Here is a 25,682-nt window from a genome sequence, read left to right as displayed (position 1 = left end):
ATTGGAAACCCTCGCTGCATCAGGCACCAATATAATGTCTCTAATACTACACCGTCAATATGAACCGGACTCCCCCATGGACCTGGTGCACACCACCCTGCTGGCCTGGGGGCGGGTGTTCGCTGCAGAGACCAGGGATCACCCATACTACAAATGGCTCCCTGCCTAGCGGTTCCCCGGGCTGGAACCCACAAACGTCGTGGCCCTGGCGCAACACTGGCAGGCCCTGGGATACCGAGCCCTAACTGACTTCTACCCGGACGGCCAATTCATAACACCACAGACATGGAAACCGGGCCACTCAGGTTAGCCATTAGAACGTTTACAATATTATAGACTTTGTGCTGCCTTCCGCAGCGCGTGGCCCGAGTTCCCCAATGAACCTCCTGATTCCTCTGGGATTTCCTATATTGCAAACTCAGGGGGGGCCCGTAGTGTCTTCCTTATACAAACTCCTCCTCGCTGGTGCTGCATCGCAGCCATCTAGGGATCGGGACGACTGGGCATCCGAACTGGAGTTAGAACTTACTGACCAACTGTGGGGGAAAATGTGCTCCCACACTAACAGAGTCTCCCTGAACTTTCGATACCGCACCATCCAGTATAAGTTGCTGAACAGGCTATATTACACTCCGCGCAGGATCTCCAGGTTTGCCCGCTCTGATCCACGCCCCTGGCCTCGCTGCGGTGCGGATGATGCGGGTCATTTACACATGTTTTGGGACGGCCCGGGGCTGACTGTATTCTGGGGTGAGTTCCTAAAAACACTGTCAGAAATCTGTGATACTACTATTGAACCCGACCCACTGGGAGTACTGTTTGGGGTGTGGGGAACTGAGGGTGCCAGAGGGGCAGCCAAATTCCTAAATGTGGGCTGTATAATTGCTAAGAAATGTGTTCTGCAGAACTGGAAGTCCTCTTCCCCTCCTACATTCCGGAAATGGTTGAACTTACTAACTTGGTCACGGAACTGTGAAGAGGAATACCTCAGCACCCTCCCTGTCCGCTCCCGGCCGAAAAACATCTGGCCTGCGTTTAACAGCTATCTTAACGGGCTGGACGCCCATTCATCGGCTGACAACTCACCGTGATCTCCTCAGTTGTGTACCTTGGCCTTGATAGCCTGGTGGTGTCACACCCCCCACACAGACTATTTATTGCTTACCAGCTATACGTTCCATTGTAATTTGATTTGTAGATTGTACATTGTGTCCCTTTCTCTTCGGTCGCTTTAATGTGTGTGTATGTCTTCTGCCTCTGCCAACAAAAATTTAAATTAAAAAAAAAAATAGTCTTTCGCTGTACCGTTTTTTCCAGACCTCCAGGGACTTCTGTGGTGTTAAACCTGCTGAGGTAGTTTTAATAGATCTATGATGTGTGTTGTCATACACAATTATAAATGCGGGTAACACCTCCACATATGTACAGGTGTTTTTAGCCATGAAGAATCGCCAGAGCTGTGTTTTAAAGATGCGTGTAAAACATTCTACAAAAGAGGCTTTAACTTCGGAGTGTGTTATGAAGCGCTTCACCCCATGTTGTTTTAGAAGACTCTGCAGCAGCTTATTTAAAAACTCCTTACCGGTGTCCGTCTGTAGTTTAACAGGGCTCAGGTTTTGTTAAATATACATTTACAAGCCGTCGCCAAGCTGTAACCAGTCGTGTTCTTTAAAGCCTCAACATAGGCATATTTTTAATAGGACGTCGATGACGGCTAGAATATCATGGAAACCATTGCTGTCTCTGCTGAACTGTCTCCAATACATAATACCTGCCTGCCATTGTTGATCGATGTCAGATACCACGGTCATTTGTTGTTTAAAATGTTTTTGGCCCGACCTGTGTAGCACATAGGCCTCGTGCCACGAAAGCCACATCTTGACTGTGCCACCTTCTCGCCATCGGTTCGCAGTTTACGACACAGGCTGTCGCAACACCTCTGCACCTACCAACACCCCTTCATCATAATATATTTTTGACAGTTTCACGCCGAACATGTTCACCCCATAACCGCTGAACATAAAGACGCAACTAGGGTTTATAAACAACAGATTTTTAACATTTAAAACATTCATTTTGATTTACTTTACTTTCACATTTCTACTGCGCGAACCGATTACCCGTAGGCTTATTCAGAATGCATCCACATTAAATAGTTTGGATTTGTCAGCTGCGGCACAAAGAACAATCGGACTATAGATTCCGTATTACGTGTGATTACTTCACAGACACACAGTATTCCACTGCACTGATAAGTAAACATGACATTCCATTAAGCGTTAATTTTTTATTTCCTGTAAGTAAGCGAAAATATCAAGTCTCAATCTTTGTAGGGCAGTTTCCTCTATCGTGAATTAGATATACTTTGTCCACTCCTACTTGCAAACTGTTTTGTCAATGTTGTTTCTAACCCCCATCTGACACATATGTCTAAACTGCTTCATTTTCATAAGTGGGTTATTCGCCGATTCTATAACCCATAATGTTTTAGAGATACATTGTTCAGTCCCTTTCCCAATTCTTATCCGTGTTAGGGGCTGCGTCAACCGCATCAATTCTACAAGGCATTTAGGGCTCAACACAACATATTTTATGTAGCGAATTATCTGCATAAGATATTTCCATACATTTGTGACCATCCTGTTGGGGATCATCAATTTTATGTCCGTAGCATATCTTTAAAAGTGCTGTTTTAAACACTCTTGCGCTGCTATGGCCATAAATCCCTAAATAGCCCTACTATCAGTACAGTTGAGAGCCGTTGTGTGCGTATCGGTCTCCATTAGCGAGAAACATTTGTTACACAGGCTGTTATTATAACCCCCCTGGTTTTCAATTCGGTTTGAACAGCAAGCACAATAAATAAAAACATTGTATTTAAGGCTATCTGTCTCCATTAGCAAAATACAGTCCTTACATATGTCTTTAGACCGAACCCCCAGGTTTTCAAGTCAATTTGAACAGCAAACACAGTAAATATGGATAGTCTCTCACTCCAGCACGCAGCCCTTGTTTTTCACCAAGTCCCAGGGTAGTGGTGTAAAGACTGGAGGGGGCATCTGTACTCCTGCTCTCTATATGGCAGAGTAGAATCACAGAGCACCCCAGTCAAGATTCTCTATTTGGTAAACGTGGACGAGCAATCAAGGCTTAAGCTTTCAGGAGGTGATGCAGGCTGGTTTTTAAGTACAGTGTATTCCCTAAGCACCCACAAAGGAATGCCCACACACTATGTTAGTGAAAACACAGTTCTTTATATAAATAAGGCTATGATTATGTACACACATAATAACACACTTTGTTCACAGGCAATTCTATAATGATAAATATAAATAATCTCTATGTGGTAACGCAACTACTTCTCAGATTTCATTAAAATGCATCAACTGTAGACAGCTCAAATGGAATACAAATCAATTAATAATAGGGATGAACCATATACTTTGGAAGGAAAACAAATGGTTAAACAATTGGCAGAATACTGGGCCCCTACCACCAGGCACAGTTCTGTTTGAGGATCCCCCCACCTGGGCAACCTGTAAATAAATATATAAAACAAGCCCAGTCCATATATTGCTCATAAGATTCTGATTTCCTTCTACAAAGTTCTACCACCCCAATATACCTGGTTTAGGAATCCCTTGAAGAAAAGGTGAAAAATGGCATTGAGGCAGCAGCTTCGGTCCCGGCGGTGCTAGTCAACGATCTGTCATGGATGTCCTGCGAAGATGAGGCATGCGATGCACCACGACGACGATAATTTGTTCCCACAAAGAGTCAATGAAGGACTTTGGGCCAGCAAGGGTGTCGGGTCGTCAGCGTCTTTGTAGTCTTCAGGTGGTGGGAAACCCACCGGCGGATTCTCCTCGGTTTGTCGGCAACCTTGACTTTCTCCGGCGGGACAAAGCCATCGGCGGTGATGAGCAAGGGAGTCCTTGATTCAAAGTGCTCTTAGGCAATGGAGCGTTGCAGCCCCGGTTGTCGGAAGCACAGCATTAACTGTCCCCGCTTCTGGGCAACACAGCTTTGATGGGCTTCCAGCGGTTACGGCGATCCTCGGAACACTGGTCAACGACGTTGGACGGAATGTCCAGGCCCTTCTCTTCAGTTTCCTCAGTGGTCCCTGTCTCCGGTCGGCTTCCTTTCGAGGACTGACTTCCAGGGAGCCTTGGCAAAGGTTAGCTGGTGCACGATGGTCCCTCGTAGTTCGGGGAGAGGTCTCCTAGCCAGGTCCTCTCTTGGATCAGTTTCTTGATATACTTTTGGTCTCTCATTCAATCTGCCGAGTCACACTGAAGCAACCAATCATTTAGGATTGCATTCAGGCAGGCAGGCATCCAATCAGGCTCACGGTGCATTCAGGCCATTCACTTCCCTCCAGACACTCACAACAAGGAATGTGTATTGGGACAGGTACCCAGCCCTTCAGCACTCCACACTGCATTCATACCAGTTTCGGGTAGGCGTGTCTCATTCATTGTGTTACACACCAGAAACCAGACACCCATAACATGAAGTGAATATTGGTCACACACTCCATTCACCCAGGTCCCACCCCAAGGGTGTACCCACAACATACAGTCGTTGGGAAGGGACTGAGGTATGCGCCGGAGGGCGGAGTCAGAGGAGGGCATGCTCCCCGGGCTACGCCCCCACGCGCAACTAAATATGAAGGGGAAAAGACATTTTCTCTGGTGAAAAAGGCTCTGTTCCTGTCCCTAGCGAGGGACGCCCATGTAGTATGGAGGTCGGGACATAGGAGTAAAACGTAAAGCCATATAATCAAGATTAAAGCTATCAATCATGATCTCAAAGCTAAAATTTGAAAATATTTTAAAGATGACTAAAAACTGCAATAATATCGCCTTAAATGTGTGATAAAGAAGCTGCCTCAAACAGCTGTCAACAAGAAAGAACATTAGCAGAAACCCTTTAGGACAAAGGTTTTGGTTTTCAGTTGGTCTGGAAATATTCTGCTCTGCCATTTTTCCAACACATGAAATGTATGCACTTTTTGTCTTGTTGTGGAATCGACAGCTTAGCTCCCTCTGCTATCCCCGTATGTGAGGAGGCATGCACTGTGATCTGATCATGCGCTGGTAGAAGCAGCAGGCCAGTAAGGCATCATTAGCACAACAACAACTAAATGTTCACTGGTGAACTTTCGGTTTACAGATTTGCAATGCAGAACCAAAACGAAAAAAGGCAGGTAGAGAGGAACAGATCCTTCACTGGTGCATTATTTCCTTGGTGCACACTGCTTCCACCAGGAGTATTAACAACCAGAAAATGAGTTCTCTTTGGGTCATTATTGTGTTCGTCACGGGTGCCTGCAATCCTCCTTTATGCTCTAGATTTTGAAATGCAGCGTTGTCATGGAGTCGTCCAATAAATGTAAAGAATTATGACGCAGCTAATGTTAAGACTATGCCTATATATTAAAAGTAATAATTAAACAAAGAAGATGCAGTACAAAAACCTTTTGAATACAATGTTAGAAGAACAGACTGTGCTTTCAGTCTTACATATTTGTATGAGGTGCTCACAAACTCTGCAGAACTCTACAGTTAATCCAAGTCAAAAACCTTATGAATGCAGACTTTATATAAATTGATTTTATGAGGGGCAGAAGAGGCGGAATAGGAATTTTTAGATTTCTATGAAAACAGATTGACAACAACATCCTATAATGTATTGCATGCCCTCAAAACTATTTCCTGTCAGAGGAGTCTCGGAACATTCTGATGTTAAGGATGTCAGTTCTGATCAGAGAAGACAGCTGTTATGCAAAAAGCACAATTGGATAACAGACACAGCAGCTGCTGAGTACGTTTAAATATTGTGCAAGGCAAGGTTTGCAAGGGTGATTTATTGCACTTCAGCATATTTTAAAGAGAAAATAAATATGTGATATGCAAAATGCATTCTCTTACCAGCACGAAGATATTTTTTGTACAGCAGACCATTATATTTCAAACTGTGACTTTCCATAAAGGAACATTAACCCTAGGAGAACAGTATCGTTCAAAAAGCACAAGCAGTGGGTGCGGGTACCAAAGAGACTAATACACTATTTCTGGACGTTTGTGGGGGTAGGGGCTAAGGGAGAATGCCTTGATTTCATTGCCCCTTTTTTAAGCATGGCATAGCTGAACTCCAAATCTGCTTGAACCACCTAACAGCTGTCAACACTGTTCCATGGTGAGTTAGATAGTCTAATATTTGAACTGCTCCGAAAGTGATATTGCTTGCTTATCCCAAGGAACGGTACCTAATGTATGCAAAAGGGCATGGCTGCATGGACTCGACTAGGTTCGAGCATAGGGTGTGTCAGTGAGGGTGGGAGAGAGAGAGAGATAGATAATGTTACAAATATCCACGGCTGGTGCAAAAAGATAAAAACATCATGTCTGGTCCTTACCACATGTTGATTGTTTTTATGTCGGAAACAGGTCATGTGTAATACAGGTGGTTTGTCGCTCGATTTTATGAACATTCCAGCAGCATGGGCACAGGTAACATGGAATGAAGTTGGGCAAAGCCCACAGGAACACTGGACACAAGGCTTGTAGTAGCTTGCCATCCTACGCCTACAGAATACACACTTCTGTATAGAGAAAAATGGAATATATGTCAAAACAACTGATTTATAAACTTTGATTTTCCTAACGATTTCATAAAGAAAGTAACTAAATTGTTGTCATGTCATTTCCCATCCAATCAAATACATTGAACACAAGATGCATGGTCGTTTACTGGCAGCTATAAACATAAATGCTCCGCTTTACCTGTGCCATCTAGTGGATGGGTCATGCGTTGTAGGTTTGCATACGGAACGTTTATAATTTGTTGTGTTTGGTTAACAAATACACCTTTTACAAAAACAATTAGAACTCAAACACATTCAATTAAATACACTTAGGGCCTAATTCACAGAATCATTGTATAATGGCAATACCCCGGAAGACGCTCTGTGAATCAGGGCTTTAGTATAAGATGTCCATTTACAAAAGGTACATAATTCCATAGAGAGAGGAAAAAGAGTTTACCCTTTTAACAATTCAAGTTTTTCCAGGTATGTAAGTACCACTAGCAGAATTTATATTTGCTTATGTCCAGCATTATGCACTGCCAAAGAGTTTCTGTTTCGACAAAAGACAAATTATTCACAAATCTTTTGAAGTACATTATACGCATAATTATACATTATGAAGTACCCATTTCCGTGTAGTTTTTGAAGAAATGGCAAAAGGCAGCGCCTTTCGGTAATTGATTAGGGATACAAATAATTTCTTTAGTTTGCAGTGGATTAAATCTAAATTGCATGATGTTATTTCGATAGATTGCAGCAGGGAACATAATTAATTAAGAGGCTGGAACTATGAGTATAAAGGGTGTACCTTCTGCATTGCAGCGCATGTATCTATCCAATCTTTGTGCATCACTGCTAGCTTCACCCTGTTGGGGTATTGTATTAAAGCCAATATCAATTCTGTACATTTTGTAGTGTAAGCGCTAACCGAATTGCCTGAACTTTCTGCAGAAATCGCTGCAAACTATTAAAAAGTGAATGAACTGGGGGATCTAAAAATATACGGTAAAAAAACAACTGCTTCCATACAACACAAGCTTTCAAGGGTTGAAGACCAAATTTGTGGCGCATTACAGGTATAGGAACACCATTTGGCAAAATGAATACTTTCCTCTGTATAAGCGCCTCAGAATAATCCAACTTTTCGCAAATCCATTTTGGCATGACTTCCAAGCTGTAAATAAGTTAGGGTACGATTTTCCCACATAATATTTAATCATGGGAATAATGGAAAATCTACCAAATTTCCTATCAATTATTATCATTTGTTTTGCTAGCATTGTAGCTCTCCTTTTTAGGAAGTCAATTATAAAGGCTCAATTAGAACAGGCTGTTAGTGGAAAGCCCAGGTAAATGGGATTTTCCATCAATTCAAGTTTTACATCATCAATCCTCCATATAAATTTGGGATACTAAACATTTACAATTGTCAGGTATAACGTTAGGTATGTCTGAAATGGGATTTCCCCATCATATTACCAAGAGCCCCATGAAAGCAGAAACATTGGCACCTTTGGATTTTTTTCTAAAAATGTTTAAACAAATCCTCATTTTTTCAAACTTGTAATGTGTGTCTCGAGCAATCACAAAAGATGGACAGATCGAATGTGAAACTGCAAAACTATTTTATCAATTCATTTTTTGCAGCTTGGATATATTAAAGATTCACATGCCAGCCCGAGCACAGTTACTTTTAGATTCATTTTTGTTTTGTTCACAAGCCATTTTAAGTCTACCCATTTCTTAAGCCTGATTGACCCATTTGTCTATTGTGACTGCTTCCATAGGGGGAGCCACTTCCCATTAGGCCAGGGAGGCCAGGCTTCTACCCGATAGTCTGCCAAGGGGTGGAACTTAGCAAGTGGATCTCATGGGAGGGGAAGCCCCATGTGGGACCAGTGACGACTACAGTGGGAGAACACAGTATTCACCCAATCCCTACGTCTTTCCTTCAACCCCACCCTCACCAACCCTATCCCCCTATCCAATATACTTTCGTAACATACAGGAAGTAGGGAGGATTGAGACGCAGAAGAATAGGGTTAACTATCATGAAGATCAAAAACAGGAAAAGACTGAGATGAGGAGGGGGCTAGGATCCTGGAGGGTTACACAGAAGAACTTATTTGAACCATCTAGCCTTCAACTGCAGACCTTACTGGGAACGCACATTAAAACAGACAAGGAACTTACCTGAATGTCAGATGGTCGGGAGACGAACCGCGAGAGGGGCCGAGGCTCGCAGACAGGAATGCCAAGAGCAGACCAAGGAACGGAGACGCTGAAGGGGCAGACTCCACCAAATCTGCTGAGAAAACTGAGAGGCTGGCTGCGGTGACGTGCATTTCCCATGTCGGCTATGCTTAAAACGGCAAGTGGTATGAGCTGTAGACCCAGTGTTCATGGTAAACGAACAGTGCAATGCAAACACTTTCATATTTAGTCAAATACAAGCCGCAAGATTTGCTTTTGCAACATTGAGTCAGGCCCACCACAGGCCTCTTGTATGAATAATCGCTGTTCAGTGTAATATAGTTTTCGCTCTAGGACAAGAGCCAATGTTGGAGCATAATAGAAAACAAGAAGATAACAAGGCACTAGGGAAAACTACAAATACCTGTCCGATTTGTAGTTTTGTCTAAAAAAAACTTGAATTGGAAAGATTCCTAGTGTTGAATGACAATTTTGTCCTTGCAAATTGCTTACACAAAAAAGATATGTTTAGCTGATATTTCTGTTTAGAAAGATTTTCAGTGCTGGATGAACTTTGGCGATGTGAAGTCATCATGAAGTAAGACACAGATAACAGATTCACTTTTCTACAAAATTGTTTATTTTTTCTTAAATGTCACAATGGAGTAAGGCCTACCTTGCCCTATGTGTATCACAGAGACCTGGTTATCATAAGCAAATGGGCCCACCATTGAGCAAGTAACCCCGCCGGGTTACATGTTCTTCAGAAAACACAGAAAGACGGACCAGGTCGTGGCGTTGCCATTATTTGTAAAGAGGAATTGAAAATGTATGAGACCAAAATTGATTGAGAGGGATGTGATATCCTGCATACTAAGATTATCCCTAACCACAATTGTAGTATGAACTTTGTGGTCCTTTATAGGCCACCAGGAGACCCCAACAATGTTAATGGGGATCTTATTAATGTTCTCAATTCGATGCAGAAGACAAACTCTGCCGTAATATTATTGGGAGACCTAAACCTTTGGAAAGGCAACTCCAAAGATAAAAAAAGCTGCAGAACTGGAGAACTTGCTCAAAAATAACAATACTTGTGTGCATAACAATGATCCGACCCATATAAAAGGGAACATTCTTGATTGGATGGCCAGCAGTAATATTGCAATAGCGGGATCACGACCACACCTTGTATATCGTCTGATCACTCGGCCATCTCAGGTCAAATACAGCTTCCCCACCCGCCAAGGCAACAACATGAACCATTACGAAAAGCCACAAATAGGAATTACCAGGCTATCACAGCGGACAAACTGTCTAAGTGTATGGACGCCCTTATGACCAAAACCAAGGCTTCAGACCATCCTGATATACATATAGACCAATACAATAGGGATATGACAACATTGTTAGACAGAATCACACCCATGAAATCTAGAACCACTAGGAAAGCCCCCTATCATCAAAAATAGTTCACTCCTGAACTGGCCAAATTAAAAGCCAGTAAGAGACACACAGAGCGCATTTGGCTCAAAGATAAAAACATAGAAAATAAAGTGGATTGGAAGCTCCTAGAACAAATCTACAAAGATAAAATGACAAACGAAATTGTGCTACTATAATGACCAGATAGAAATGGCCGGAGATAAAACCAAGGAACTTTTTTGTCTCTTTAGATGTTGGGGAAAAACCCAGAGTGCTATAAAACCCACAGAGGATGATTGCAAAAGAATTCAGAAGACCTTCTTGTACAAATTGCAGTGTGCCCAAAATACAATCAGAAACGAGTTGGCGAGTCAACAATCTCATATGGATACCAACATTCTGGGGAATGCAAGCGCCAGTAATGTGACAGACTGCCTGTCCCTTAATGGAAAAGATCCTAATCAGGAGACATCTTCCACCGGCTTCCACTTTTCTGAGATATCAGTCGCAGAAACCAAACATTTTGAAAGCGATGAACGCTACTAGTTGTCCAGGGGACCTTCTCCCCTCCAAGATAATTTTGAGTCATCAAGATATGCTTGCACCCTACCTATGTAGATTCATTCATGCGTCTGCACTGCACAATCCCGCAAGCCATCAAAGCCGTGGCAGTGAATCCGCTACTGAAGAAAACAGGCTTGGACCCAAAAGACAAAGCAAACTTTCAACGCATCACGAACACCTTGTTCTTCCTGAAACTGATGGATAAAGTGGCCATAACTCAGTTACAACTTTATATGGAAAGTTCTGGCCAGCTGCACAGAAAGCAATCAGGTTTCCGTTGTTTTCACGGTACGAGAGTGCCATGATTGATCTCCAGACCCAGATGTTGACCATAAAAGAGAAAAGTAGATCAGGGCTGCTGGCATTATTGTATTTGTCAGCAGCCTTTGATCTACTAGACCACAAGATCATATTGAAACGTTTGGTAGATACAGGGGGTCTCGCTGATGAGGCGATAAATTGGATGAAATAATTCCTGGAAGACAGAAGATCGAGGATGTACTGGGGAGACTTCTTCTCCGAGGTGGAGACTACATTTTGCGGTGTCGCCCAGGTGGCTTGTTTATCCCCTCTACTTTTTAATATCTACATAGTACCCCTCTGTAGAGAGTTGGAAAGATTGGGATTTTTCTTTATGAATTATGCAGACGACTTCCAGCTGCCCCTGGAGATGCCCGGAAACTATCAGGAGGATCAGGACAAGCTTAGTAAGGTCTGTCAGACCATAAAAAATTGGATGACCACTAATTGGTGTGTTTGAATGCCGGAATGACCGAACTAATGATATATGGGTCAAAAAAGTCAAGGGAGAATCTAGATCCAGCCTTTCCAGTTTCCTGGTTGAGGGCAGCCAGATAGCGTAGCTATCAAAGTTACGCTTTAGGCAGGTATATGAAAGCCACGTTGAACGTAAGTGGCAAGTAGATGCTATTGTAAAAGGCACAAATTATTATCTGAGAGTGCTAAGACAGGTGGCTCCTATGATTTCCAAAAACAACCGGGCCAAGTTGGTTACGGCGGTTTTACTTCCATGCCTGGATTATTGCAATGCTCTTCTGGGTGGTGCCCGTAGGGAAGATATCCTTAAGCTGCAGAAAATTCAGAATGTGGCTGTTCGTATTGTCTACGGTATGACACAAAAAGAACCTAATACCATTGTCAGGAAGGAATTGCACTGGTTGCCTATATCAGCCAGGATCTCGTTCAAACTGTTGACCCTTTGCCACATGTGCATTCACGTATCTGACCCTAGCTACCTTAAGGAAAAAGTCTTTATATACAAGCCAACTAGAGACCTTCGATCCACTACCACCCATCTCTTGAGAGTGGATCGTGCCAAGAGAGCACGTGGAATTGGATGCTCTTTTCCAGTCCTGCCGGCATATGCATGGAATGAGCTGCCCCAAGCACTAAGAGAGTAAAAAAATCACTTGGCTTTTTAGAAAATCCTTAAAAACCAAACTGTTCATGTAAAGTAACTGATTACAAGTCTGTTTTCTTGTTCCTGTAAGTTAGCGCCTGGACGCCTTATGACTTTGACGCTATACAAGTCCAATAACATAACATAACATGCTAAAATGGGATTTCCCTACCTAAAAAAAACTAAGGATAGTCTGTGTCATAGAGTTCAACTCAAAGGTCTGTGTCCAAAACATATACTAGCCCTCACAGGAATGCCAGCAACAAAAGAAACAGTGTTCCAACTTAACGTTCTGAGCTTCTTCCAGCTCCTGGATTGCTTTTCAGCTTCCCCTTCCCCAAGCTCAAAAGAGTTCCAAAAGGCCTCAGGGTTCCCTTCCCCAAGCTCAACTTGGTTCACAAAGTGTTGTGGTTCCCTTCCCCATTTCTTCCAGCTTCAAAACCAAAGTCAGTCAACATCTCTTGGCTTTCAATAATAATTCCAGTTCAACTTTGTAACCATTCAGGCTTCTCAATAGCTCACCCACATTGTTCCCTTCTTCAATCACTTAAGTACTTATTGGACAAAACAGCCTTTGTATTTTGACTCTACTTGGTTCTTTCCAAGTAGAGGTTTCTTGGTCTAGCCGCAGTTGTCGGACCACAGGTCCACCCATCACAGGTCACGCAACCAGTAACCCTTGGCACTTTGTTATGCTCTTTGGACTCTCTAGCCAGCACAGGTTTTCTCTCTGAAGCAGTGTCATCGGTCCACATTCAATTCTGTTTTTCCTTGGCAGTCTCTTGACTTTGCTATAACATGTATTTAACACATCTTATTCTGTGGTGTTCCTCCCTTTCCGCCACCTTGCTTTCACATTGTTCCTTAGTACTTATCACTTGCTTTCCACTTGATTCATAAGTGTTCATTACTGGTTTTCACTTTGTTCATACTTACACATTGTCCAATAACGCTTATTATTTGTTTCACTGTGTTCATAAATGCACAGAACTTTCTTTTCACTCGTGCAGTATTGTCATATATATTTCATATGTTTTCTTCTGTTCGGTATTCAACAATACTTGTATTTCAAAAGTACTTTGCAGCTTGTTCAGTATTCAAAATTCTTCTTCTGAATTATAAATGTCATTATAAATGTCTGTTTGATCGGCATTTCCATCTGCCCAATTCCAGCCCCTGGAGAGCCGCTGTGTGAGTGTTCCGTTTCTTTTGCTCATCCGGGCACCCTGATGCTTCTCTCTGGCTTTCTCTCGCTCTCCTTGTGCTCGTCGGGAGATCCGGTGAGCACCGCTCACCTTCAAACCTTGCTGAGGTGGTCTGCAGCAATCTGGAGTCTTCTGTGTCCCACAGCTGTAGCTGTGGGCACACGGCACAGGGGACTGCAGTTGTCTCGACTCTCTTGTGGCCCAGTCAGGCCCCAGTGTTTCTTTCACTCCTCTGTAACACACAGTGTGATTTTCGACTGCCCCTTTCCAGCCTCCTCCACGTCGGGTTGTCACGTCCTTGTCACCAGGTGGATTTCTTTTGCGCTCTTGCCTGTCTCTCCTTTTATGCACCTGTAACCTCTCAAAAGGTTGCAGGTGCAAGTCCTTTGCCTGACCATAGTTAAGTCTATTAGTGGGACATGCCTGGATATTGTAATAGTATTCCTACATAGGCCTCTTCCTCAACCCAGTACCAAAGTGGTGCGAATGAATGGAAGTGGGTATAACTCCCAGTTGCCTCGTCCTCATCCCAGTCTTAAAGGAATATGATTGCAGGACAGTTTGTGAGTGTGAAATAGGGAAAGACTTACAATTTATGAAGGCAGGGGGAGAGCAGGGTTCAGTATGACAAGGGAAAGGGGCATACCATGTCTCATCTAAAGACATCCTCTCCCCACTCGCCAAGGTCCCTCCACCCAGGTGATCCTCCCTCGCATATCCACCCCCAGGGTCGGGATCCAAGAGAGATGGCCATTCCCTGGCCACCTGAGAGGAAGATCCAGTGTGAGTAGATGGGAGGATGACCTCAAGTTCCTCACAGTAATTGTAGGTGTGGAATAGGGGAGGCCCAAATAGAATAAGTAGACCTGACTCAAAGCTGAGACAGCAGTTAGAGACAGCTGAGCTGGCAAGAAGACGAGGGGCAGACACACATGGCTGGAAGACCGAAGAGGGAGCACAAAGGCTTTCCAGTTGGGAGGAACCACTCCCTCTTTTTTCTTTTACTGGATTCTAAACCCTCCAAGATGGATTATGGCTGTTTCGAAGCATTTTTTAAGTCCCTAAAGGACTCTGCCTATTGACCTATGAGCAAACCTGGATTCTGTTTGAGCAGCTTGGGGAATGATTTTGTTTTTGCCCCCAAGGCATATCAGCTCATCACCCACCTAAAGAGCAGACATCTTATTCTGGATTGGCTATATGCTGGCACCATTGATACCAATGGACAATTCATTCTTTTTGATGCATTGTATCCTATTTTTGATACTTTTTGATGAAACAATCATGGTGCATTAATAGGTGGCTTTTCTAATATTTTGGGAATGTTTCCTTGAATTGTGGATAGTCCCAGGCACCCACTCTTCTCCAGCCCTCTCAATGCTCTACCTTCTACAGTTAGTGAGTATGGATAGGCATTTTACCCTTCATTTGATGTCACACTGAGAAAGGTACTGACATACTGATTGAGGCAGATGCCTCTGAAATTGTGGTGCTAGATTGCTTATCATGATTTGTAAGGTTGCCTATCATGACCTGGTGAGGCAGGTAGTTGGTTTTTTAGGTGACTATGATTAATTGTAGAAGGTTGATCAGTCCTAGCCATGATTTGAGGTAGAGGCGATGACAATGGATTTCAGCTTTTTCATTAATGACTTTTGGCATTTTAAGTGTTTTGTGTATAGTGATGATAGTAATGGCAATGTTTCTTAATGACAAATTCCTCATAATTAAAAGGTTTATTTTTTCATGAAGAGTTTAAGAAGCATTCATTGAGTGTTCATTACTGAGTGATACATATTTTAACATGAACTTAAGGAGTGGGGCATCTATATAAATGCCTATGCATTGATGTGTTATAAGGGGTACAAGTCTTAATACACATATGAAGGGCTACTGGATGGTGTGAGCAGTGAACTATCAATACAATATATGTAACAATGGTAAACCCCTCCTGTGCAGATGAATGAGTAGCAGACACCCACTGCAGGGGGTTGATTGCCTTCTCTCATTACAGATGCACAGTGACCGGTATATGCTTTTCCCTACCCCTACACCTACCACAGCCTAGGCAGGGGGGGTCCTGGACACTCCTCTGGGGGTGGAGGGTAGGCTCTGGAGGTATGGGTGATAAAAATCATGTCAGTGGGAAGCACCCGTAGTGCAGCATGGCAGGAAAGGGTGGTTCGGCGAGAAAGGTGATGCCAAAGAGAGTCTGAAGCCACAGAGCCACTGCAGGAAGCTAGGAAAACTCCAGAACGCCAGCGAAGCAAAGAAGTACAAGGGAACACCCGTGACCGGCCAGAGAGCTGGAGCCAAAATCCACAAGGTATTTGGGTGGCTAAGCCTATGGTTGGGGGTGCCCACAGGGTGCAGGAAATGCTGAAATGTGAAGTGGATAGAAAAGGGGGAGCGAGAAGGCAACCTCTATGAGATACTGAGAGAGACTTTACCAAGACACAGTAACCAGGGGAGTAGGGCCTGGGACCCCTACAAGAAAAAGAAATATAGAGTAACTAGAAGATCTAATCTTCCGTGTGGCAGTACTTGGATGGAAGGGGGCCCAGGGCTGTTACGAAAGGTGAACCATAAAGAGAACTGTGAGAGAAATACCTATAAAGATAGTACTTTGCAGGAGTTAAACCAAGTCTGTACGTGAAGCACAAAGAGAACTGTAAGAGAAATACCCATGAACACAGTACTTGGCATTGAAGTAAACCAAGTCTGTATATGAAACCAAGAAATCAGAAAGTAAATCAGGGTAGGGACCCCCGCAGCGTGGAGGAGCATCCAAGCCACTCTTTTTCATCACAGTTCCTGGCAGGAGAAAACCATGACTGCAAATCAGAGTTGGGATCCCTAGAAAACAGAAAAGATGCATGAGAAGGGCTAGTTGTGAGGAGAACAGAGATATCTCACCACCAACTAGCGAACTGTGTTACATGTCTGACAGAGGCTTTAGAAGGGAGACATCCCCAATAGTTAATAAACTGGACCTGAAGCCGGAAGAAGGCTGGGGAAGGGAGACATCCCCCAGCAGTTAATAAACTGGACCCAAAGCCAGAGGAAAGCTGGCAAAGGGAGACATTGATTGGATTCACTCATTGCTCTCAAATCGCTTGTCCAAAATCCATTGGGACGAAGCTTTCTCATCTCTTGCCCCTATCAATTGTGAAGTACCGCAGGGGGCCAGTCTATGAACCATGCTCTTCAATGTGTACCTTTGATATCTATAATCTCTGTTAGAAGACACTGGTGTATTATTTACTAATCACGCTGATGATACTCAGCTGGCCCTAGAGCTGAGCGGTAACTTCATTAAGGATTCCACCAATATCTCAGGCGTCTATGATACAATCGAGGCATGGATGACCATGAACTGAATGTGTCTAAACGGCAGCAAAACCAAACTACTCATCTTCGGCTCATGCCAAGCTGAGTGCGGATTTCACATCCTTTAAAACTAGAGCAGTACAATCCTGGTGTTTGGCAAGGTAAAAACTCTGGGCACCATTTTGGAATCCTCACTGAGCACAGAATCCCTTGTAAACCTTGATTAGCAAGAACTGTCAGTACCATCTATGCCTGCTTAGACACATCAAGCCCCTGGTTACTGGAAAGAATTGCGCCACCATTGCTCGAGCTACTATACTCTTGAGGCTGGACTATGGTAATGAACTTCTGATAGGAGCTAACACTGCTTGCCTGACAAAATGTCAGACAATTCAGAACAACGGCGTACGCATTATCAAAAATATACCAAGAGATGAGCACATTTCGTTCGGAAGAAGAGATCTTCACTGGCTGGCAGTGAAAGATTGGATTGCTTTTAATGGCACCACACTAGTACACTGCTGCCTTTTTGGAGCTGCTGTCACTGGTATACCCATATGCCCCCAGTAGTTCCTTATGTTCAGGAAACCATGGTCAGATTAATTGAGTAACCTACAAACGGACCAATGGATTGGGCATATCTTTTCCCACTAGAGCTGCTAAACTCTCCCGACTGCTTTGAGACTCGAAAGAAACAAGTTAGAGTCCCACCGAGCCCTGAAGACTTTCCTATTTAAATGAGCATTTGTGAGAGAGTCTTGTTCTCACATTTTCCTCCGTGTGTGTCCTGTTTATTTCTTTGTCCATAAATAAATAAACAAATAGAACAAAACAGATGTTCCTCAGTGTCTGGACTCAAGCTACGTGACACCTTCTTTACATAGCCAACTTTCTCTTTCCACCCATTCTCCGGTTCTCAGCCCCCTGCCTCTTTCTTTAGCAGCTGTGACGAGCGGGCTGGTCATACTCCAGTCATAATAGACATGCTTTTGCATGGTGCACTAAGCCGACGCAACATCAACCAGTGCAGCCATTGCCACACTGACGAGTGGCGGCACCTTGGTCAGCACTAAAATGATGCCCCCTTATTTTAATATAGGACATGCACCCACCGGTATTAAACGCCTAAACATCTGCAGTGTGCAAAATGGAATGGATGTTAGGTGTCAAAAGCCTTCCGCAATTACCTCGCTTTGTTCAAGACACCAAGTCAGGCTTTTCAGGCACCTAATGTCTAGGTATGACGCCCTCTTACCCACGTGTGCACTAAGTCTTAAAAATATCCCAACGCTCCAAATGTGCCTGCAACCTCAAGGAAACAGCCTTCCCTAAATATTCCCATAAGGAAAGACTGGCAATTGGTCAAAAGCATTACGAATCCCTGGTTCCAACGTTTTATTTTTATTTTTTAGAAGGGGTAATTAAACCCTTCCCCATTTTACTGATCTAGAAAATCTCTGAGAAAGAGAGCTATTTAATAACTGACAGAGTAAGGCCATGCATAAGGCAAAAATTTCTTGAGAGATTGTGCAGGATTCACATTGTCTTTGCAATATTTGTCAGGGAGTTTGGGGATAAAGACAATGGCGTGCCTTCAAGAATTTACATGTGGGGAAAGCGATAAAAGAAAAATCAGAGATCCCTTTTCCGATTTATTGACACACTTTGATAAGGGCAGTTTAGAATAGACAAGCAGGGAAAGGGGAAGCAAATACTGCAATGGTCAGACAACTGGCTAGAAAAGCTAATGTAGGAAAACCAAAGGTAATGCAAAAATGAATAATGGCTCAAGAAATAACAAACATGATATTTGAATAGAAATTAGAATAACCTTTAGTGACAGGTTTGCCACACGGATAACACTAGGACAGAGTGGGCAGCTCTGCATTTATACACACAACAGGGATACCAAAGCAGTAAATGGGTTTTCACATGCATTTTACAGTGCAAAGAATATTTACAATACAAATGAACAATCAAGGTTTTTCCATTATAGGAACTGTAATGTATAACATTGTCAACCTTTTTAATTTCTGTAATTATAAACACTTTGTACATGTTTGTCTTGAAATTAAATCATGCTTTTCTTTTTACAGACAGTTTAATCTCCTTTTTTCAAACCACACAGCTCTTGGGGCTGCTCTTCTGCATGTGGCAGCAGAGCTCTCTTTCTCCATGCACTTAACGAGCATGAGCTAAATAAACTAGCTCCCAGGGATTTGGTAAAGACTACAAAATAATGAATGTTCTAGGACTATAAGATGCGGACAAACACAGTGTGCCTTTAAAAGTAAGCTCTCTTCTGTCAGATTAGATGAGGTGTTTCATTAAAAGGACACTTTCTGCTATTTCCGCTCAATCATGGTATAATCATACAATATATGCATATCATCTCCCTCAAATATTTTCTCATGTGAATTTTGAGTTCACTAAACTGGAATTGTTCACACAAATTTCCTGGTCAAATGATGACATTGTGTGGGCTATTGGGCAATTGAACCATTCGTATGCCTCTGGCCCTGATGGTATCCCAGCTTGTGTTTTAAAAACTGATCCAACATGTTGGGCTGGTATCCTCAGATTGAAATTTGAGAACATCCTGCTAACTAGTCAAATCCTGAGGTCTTGGCAAATATCTTTGATTGTTCCAATCTTTAAAAAGGGTAATCCGACTGACCCTGTAAATTATCGCCCCATTACTTTGATGGACGCCTCCTATAAAGTGTTTACAATCTTAATTCTGCAAGTTTGGAAAAACATACAAGTGATCATAAGGTATTATCCATCTATCAAACAGGATTTGGAAAACACATGGGCACCTCTCTAAATGCAATGATTCTAGCACAAGTGTTGGCTAAGGTTAAGACATCTCGGCAAGATCCTGTGTACTTGGCAACTATTGATCTTAGCTCTGCCTTTGATTGTGTTATTCGAAACCTATGGTGGGCAAAAATGTTCAAACTGGGCTTCTCCACCTATTTGATTCAACTGATTGCATTACTTCATCAAAATACTTGTTATCGAGTAAGGCTTAATAGACAGGGCTCTCTTACTACTGAGATCCCTACTTGTACTGGGATAAAACAGGGGTGTAACCTTGTGGCTACCCTCTTCAATTTATATCTTGCGGATATCGAGGAGATCTGCCAACATACCATTTCTTTTCCAGTTAAAATTGGTCATCTTTGTATTAATTGGCTTGCTCACGCCGGTGATATTCTTTTTTTGTTGATAGAACACCTTTCGGCTTGCAGATAAGCTAAATGCATTTGCAGAATACGCAGCTAAGACCAATTTATGAGCTAATACGGTAAAATCCAATATCTTAATTTTTTCTGGCAGCAAGAAAATTTCTCGCTTGAACTGGGCCTCAATGAAAATCCTATTTTACAGGTGTTAACTACTAAATATCCGGGGTACGAAATTTCTACAGATCTTTCCATTGAAAACTGGAAAAAGATGATTAAGAGGAAGGTTTGCCCCCTGACTTCTCAAATGTCAATTATCTACAAAAGATTCTGTACATTTTCTCTTGAACCTGCGTTATATACTTAAAGTTGAAGCTATTCTTTTGTATGGCTTGATCCTTGTTTATACAATATTAACACCTATTTGAATACAATAGAAGGTGGTATTTGGAAGCAAGTGCTGAGATTGGCAAAATCCATTTCAAATTCTTGTATCCGAATAGAACTGGGTCTGCCAAGTTTGGCATCAAGATTACAATGGAGGCAACTAAAATGGTTGATTCTCCTCAGAATTCTTTGTACCAAGAGTTTGCAAGAATGGTTGTCAATTCTAACCCGTGCTCGGTGATCCTTTATCAAAAAAAGAATGGAGAAGATACTTTTGAATATTGGGGTCACGAAGGAAGATCTTTGCATTCGTCCGGCATACTGCAAAAAAAAAAAATGGTATGAATATGAGTGGTGTATGTCGATAGATAAGAATGGCACATATTCTTTATACAAGGAATTTGCTAGCTTCATCCACAAAAGAACTCCGGGAGCTAGCTATATTCTATGTTTTCCATGTAATAAAACAAGAGAATTATATATGCGGTTCAGACTAAACCAGCTCCATACTCTCGACATATACGAAATTGGGCTAACATTGTGTCATTAAGTTGTAGATTTTGCATAAAAGAATCACAACCATATGTCATAAAACATTTGGTAATTTACTGCCCCTTCTTTGAACAATTAAGGGTGGCATCTCTGGGGGCCTCTTTGGTGAGAGACACTGTGTGGGGAAACCATGATGTCCCAGATTATTAAGAAATCCACTAGTGGTATATGGGCTTGCCTAAATGAGGCCACGCATAGAACACAGGATGCTGTTCAAATAAATGCTATTCCAAATGCAATCTGGAAAACTTACTGTGAAAAGCTCCATGCATCGTCCTTCTCGAACTTGATTCCAAAGACATACTCCCTAGGCTGGTCCCATTTCTTTACCATCACCGTCAATGATATACTGATATGTATTAAAAACTTGAGTCGCTCGAGGGCAATAGGCCCGGATGGTCTCCATAATAGCACACTTAAAGATCACCCACAAGAATGGGCAATGATCCTCCATCAGATCTTTAGCAAAGTCATCTCGACAGGGGTCATTCCTAAATCTTGGCAGAAGTCCATCATTCTGCCCATATTTAAGAAAGGGGAGCGTGATGACCCAGCTGCTTACCGCCCCATAGCACTTTTGGATTGTCCTGGGAAAATTTTCGCCCGAATAATCCTGAATAGATTTAACATTTGGTTGGAAGAAAATAACTATCGAGACATCTTCCAAACAGGCTTTTTGCCTGGAAATGGGACGACTATAAATGTTATTACCCTTACAAGTATTATTCAAAAGGCTTCCCACCAACACCAGCCACTCTATACAGCATTTATAGATTTTAAAATGGCATTTGACGCTGTTCCTCGTGAACTTCTTTTTAAAAAACTTATGGATAAAAAATGTCCCTGGTCAATTGTCAAGTGGATAATTGACTTACATACAGATACCTCGATACAAATCAAACTTTCCAGTGAGGGACTATTGTCTGACCCAATTAAGACTGCATGTGGGTTGAAACAAGGTTGTTTGCTAGCTTCTGCTTTATTTACTTTTTTTATCTCAGACATTGGTGTAGACCTCAGTAAAACACTGGCAGATCCACCCAAAATTAATGGGGTTAATGTTACATATCTACTCTATGCTGATGACATGGTGTTATTCTCAAAGACTCCCAAAGGATTACGGGCACTTTTGTGTGCATTAGATACCTACACTAAAAAGAACTGTATTTCCTTTAATTTAAGTAAAACAAAGGTTATGCAGTTTGGCAAAAGCATGCAAAGGAGAGCCACCTACAAATGGCCTTTACACAATGTCAACCTGTCTTCAGTTTCCTCTTACATCTATTTGGGGGTCTTCATAAGTAACTCACCAGATAAGAATGCGAATCATCAACATCTAAAACAGCGTCTAACGACGGCTATATCTCAAAGCAGACTAATAAGGAGTAAATATTGTAAGTTTTCAATAGTACCATTATTGGTTTATTATAGACAAAAATTTATTCCGGTAATTCTTTATGGTTCAGAGGCTGTCTTGGGAAAATCATATCAATACTGGGCCATTATGGAAGGATGCTATTGGAAGCGTGCTCTTAACCTCCCATTGTCAGAACCCATTTGCATCCTGCGACACGAGCTAGGACTCCTGTCTTTATATGCCATCTATAAGTGGAGGCTATGCTCGTTGTATCGCAAATGCATATTGAGTGTTAATCAGCTTGGGTTGTTAGGAATGATTGCTATTTACCTTTTAAGATCTGATGATCCATTTGCATTGTCTTGGAGAAATCAAGCAGAAAAAATCATTATTAATATTGGATTTTCAATGGCACTATTGCTAGGCAATCCCACTAAGGCAAAAAAACGGATATGGGAGGATGACTGGATAAAAACAAGATCTGCATGTCTCCTATACAAAAAGTTTAAGAAAAACACATTTGCCTTAAAGCGCTATGGAGAAACAGAAAGTTACCTAATGATGTTCCCACATTCCCGACAGCAGGATGATTATTTAAGATTTCGATTAAATATCTGGCCCGTAAAAGAAATTCTGTGCCACAGCAGAATTATCAGAAAAGACAATGCTTTGTGTCGGTTTTGTCAATTAGCCATTGAAACAATGCAACACTTATGTGTTGAATGCCAAAGTTTGCAAGCAAAAAGAATTGTGCATTTTGAACATTTATTTACTGGATACATGACCATGTCTCAAACACGTTGCTGGTCTCTCCTATTTAATAGTCAGTTGAAAGTTGTTAGATATGCAATATTGAGTTTTTTGTATAGTTTGGGACTTAAAGGCAAAGTTAGTGTGCAAAGTCACACTGAAGGAAGTTCACTAATCAGGTTTTAGTTACAGGATTTATCTTATTACTTGTTTTTTTTGAATGCTCTAATTTTGTCTAAAGTGATTAGGTATAAATCTGTATCTAATTAGTTTGTTGTTATTAACTATGTTAATCTGCATATGGACGTAATTCTTGTAAATATCAATTTTATTTTTCATAATATGTTCTCTTTTAATTTTAAATACGTTATGTTAATTTTGTATGTTGAAAAATCAAGATATACTTGATTAAAACAACTTTTAAATAATAAATAAAAAAAAAAGAGAGACACTGTGTTAGCCAGAGAATCTTTACGGGCAAAATGTATGTCTCATCCTAATAACTCCTTTATGATTAAACTCTGTGGGTTCATTGCAACTATTGAGACACAGTTATGGAATTGTTTGTCGGAAGGGCATTTAGAAATTGTTTGATAATAAGGGGGGGAAAAAGTGAATCTGCAGCTTATTAAATCAGATAACGTGTTGTTAAACTGTTATTATGTTAGCAATTTCAGTAGAGATTAACGCCATAATGCATTATATGATATAATTTTCTGATTGGATGATGTAAAATACAGTTACCTGGTTGTTTTATCAAGATTAAAAATGTCGTATGATCTGCAGATTTTATTTTATAAGTTTCTAAAGAGTGATTAGAGTACAATGATCTTGTATGTCCGTCTTATAATTTTTCGTGTTTTTAATTAAGTTCTGATGTATGTACAAAATTGATATTTTAGAAAAAGTGTTTAAATTCTGTTCAATATTATGGAAGTAACTTGTTGAAATGTAAAAGTAAAAATGTGCAAAAGGTTTTTTTAAAAATCAAAATGCACAATAAATAAATAAAAATAAAAAAACGACACTTTATGTACAGGACTGAAGCACTACACTCCCACCTCCCACAACCAGTCGGGCAAGCCAGCCCCCAATCCTGTGCAGGATTAATGAATAACAACCTTTAAGAGTGCAAAACTTGATTTACCAAACATGATTCAGCAGCAGAGTGGTTACATAAGGATTAAATACAGGCTGAACAGCCATAAACCTCAGGAGGACGATCTAAAACACCCCAAACAGTGTTCAGAACGTTTGGAATAGGGCCACACAAATTCAATGGCAAAGGGACGGACCTCTAGAGGTACTGCATTTAAACTAAACCTGATACATACATTACACAATGGATGCCAATGGAAAACCTGAGTGCGACACCACCTTTTAAAGACTGGGGTTACTGAACCAGCGTCGAGCAAAGCACATAACTAAAAGCACAGACATAAGCGCACAATGTGAGAAGCATATCAGGCAAGGTAGCCGATAACCCAGTTGGGCTGCAAAGAAGACTCTTCAAAGGAACCAGGAATTACCTGTATGTTTTGCTGAAAGCTGGGAGAAGCTCCTATATGTTGCTTGGGTGCTCACCTGACACCTGTTATGGTCCCAGCAACAGCACAGTTAAGAGCAGCAAGGCAACAAACAGGTCTCAGGGCCTATCAGAGGAACTGCATGGAGGACATACCTGGAAGCAGGGGAAACACCCAAAGCATGCCTGACAAAAGAACACAGGATAGCAGAGTGGCTCCAGAAGGACTTCAGGGAAAACCACAAACAAGCCAAAGCACCTGGCCTAAAATAACCAAAGGGACAGGTCAAGTGGATGTTGTGAGTGGGGATGGGGGAACGGGACAATACCACTTACCAAAAAGGCATAAGACAATCAAATTTACTTTACACATACAAACCTGCAAAGATCCAACTGCATAACACACATTACAACACTCCCAATAACCCAAATTATACAACAAAGTTAAAAATGAAAGAACTAAAATGACGTTGTCTGAGATGATTACACTGAATAAACAATTTCGGGTTCCAGAAAGTGCCTAACTGGCATCCTGCAGTTAGTCACAGGTGGGCTGTCTCTTCCGCCCGGGGACAAGGAGGAGCTTTGAACCTTCCTAGATTATAGAGATAGGAAGAGTGGAAAAAACAATGTAACATTTTCCAACTGTCACAAACTTAAAGGTCTGGTAAACAGGAACTGGGGGATGGGATAGGCAGCAAAGCAAATGCACTGGAAGATTCCAGCCGAGTGAAGTAAATGAAGGTCACAGAACAGAATGAGGGTCTGTAAGAGATAATGGCTGTCCTTAGGAGTCCGTGAAATTTAAGAGCAATTTTTACAAGGTTTTCCTTTCAGCCCAAAGTAGTTTATGGTGCAAATTTGCTCAACTATTTCAGTTTAGGGAGTAAACCTTTACATGGGATAGGCCTTGTATATCTACAAGTTACACAATTCAAATGGGCGATTGCCCACAAATCCACTTCTGCAGATTATGGGGGCCAACAGGCCTCTCCCCAGGGAACCAATACCCGACTTGGTACTGGTTTCTATTGGGGGTGAGCGTTACATCTGCATTAGATGTTTTTTAACAGGTTGTTTTTTTTAAAGTTTTCATTTAAGTTTTACAAGTTTTAAAGGAAACCCTGAACAAAGACAAAGGGGGGTCCCAGAGGACAGGAAAAAGGAAAAATAAACATTGTCAAAGCATTAAAA

General features: G+C 41.8%; 1 protein-coding gene across 5 annotated transcripts in view; it reads right to left on the bottom strand.

Moving 5' to 3' along the window:
- Positions 1–25,682, bottom strand: part of KDM4C (lysine demethylase 4C) — a 3,084,728-nt gene that overhangs the window by 368,304 nt on the left and 2,690,742 nt on the right. For all 5 annotated transcript variants that reach the window (XM_069625930.1, XM_069625928.1, XM_069625929.1 and 2 more), the window contains one exon: positions 6,422–6,607. In XM_069625930.1, coding sequence (XP_069482031.1) covers positions 6,422–6,607 — 186 coding nt within the window. The remainder of the gene's footprint in view (positions 1–6,421; positions 6,608–25,682) is intronic.

This window comes from Ambystoma mexicanum, chromosome 6p, assembly GCF_040938575.1.
Source record: "Ambystoma mexicanum isolate Mex_15411 chromosome 6p, UKY_AmexF1_1, whole genome shotgun sequence".
Classification (NCBI taxonomy): Eukaryota; Metazoa; Chordata; class Amphibia; order Caudata; family Ambystomatidae; genus Ambystoma; species Ambystoma mexicanum.
Note: the sequence above shows the minus strand (reverse complement) of the source record. Positions and strands in the feature narration are given on the sequence as shown.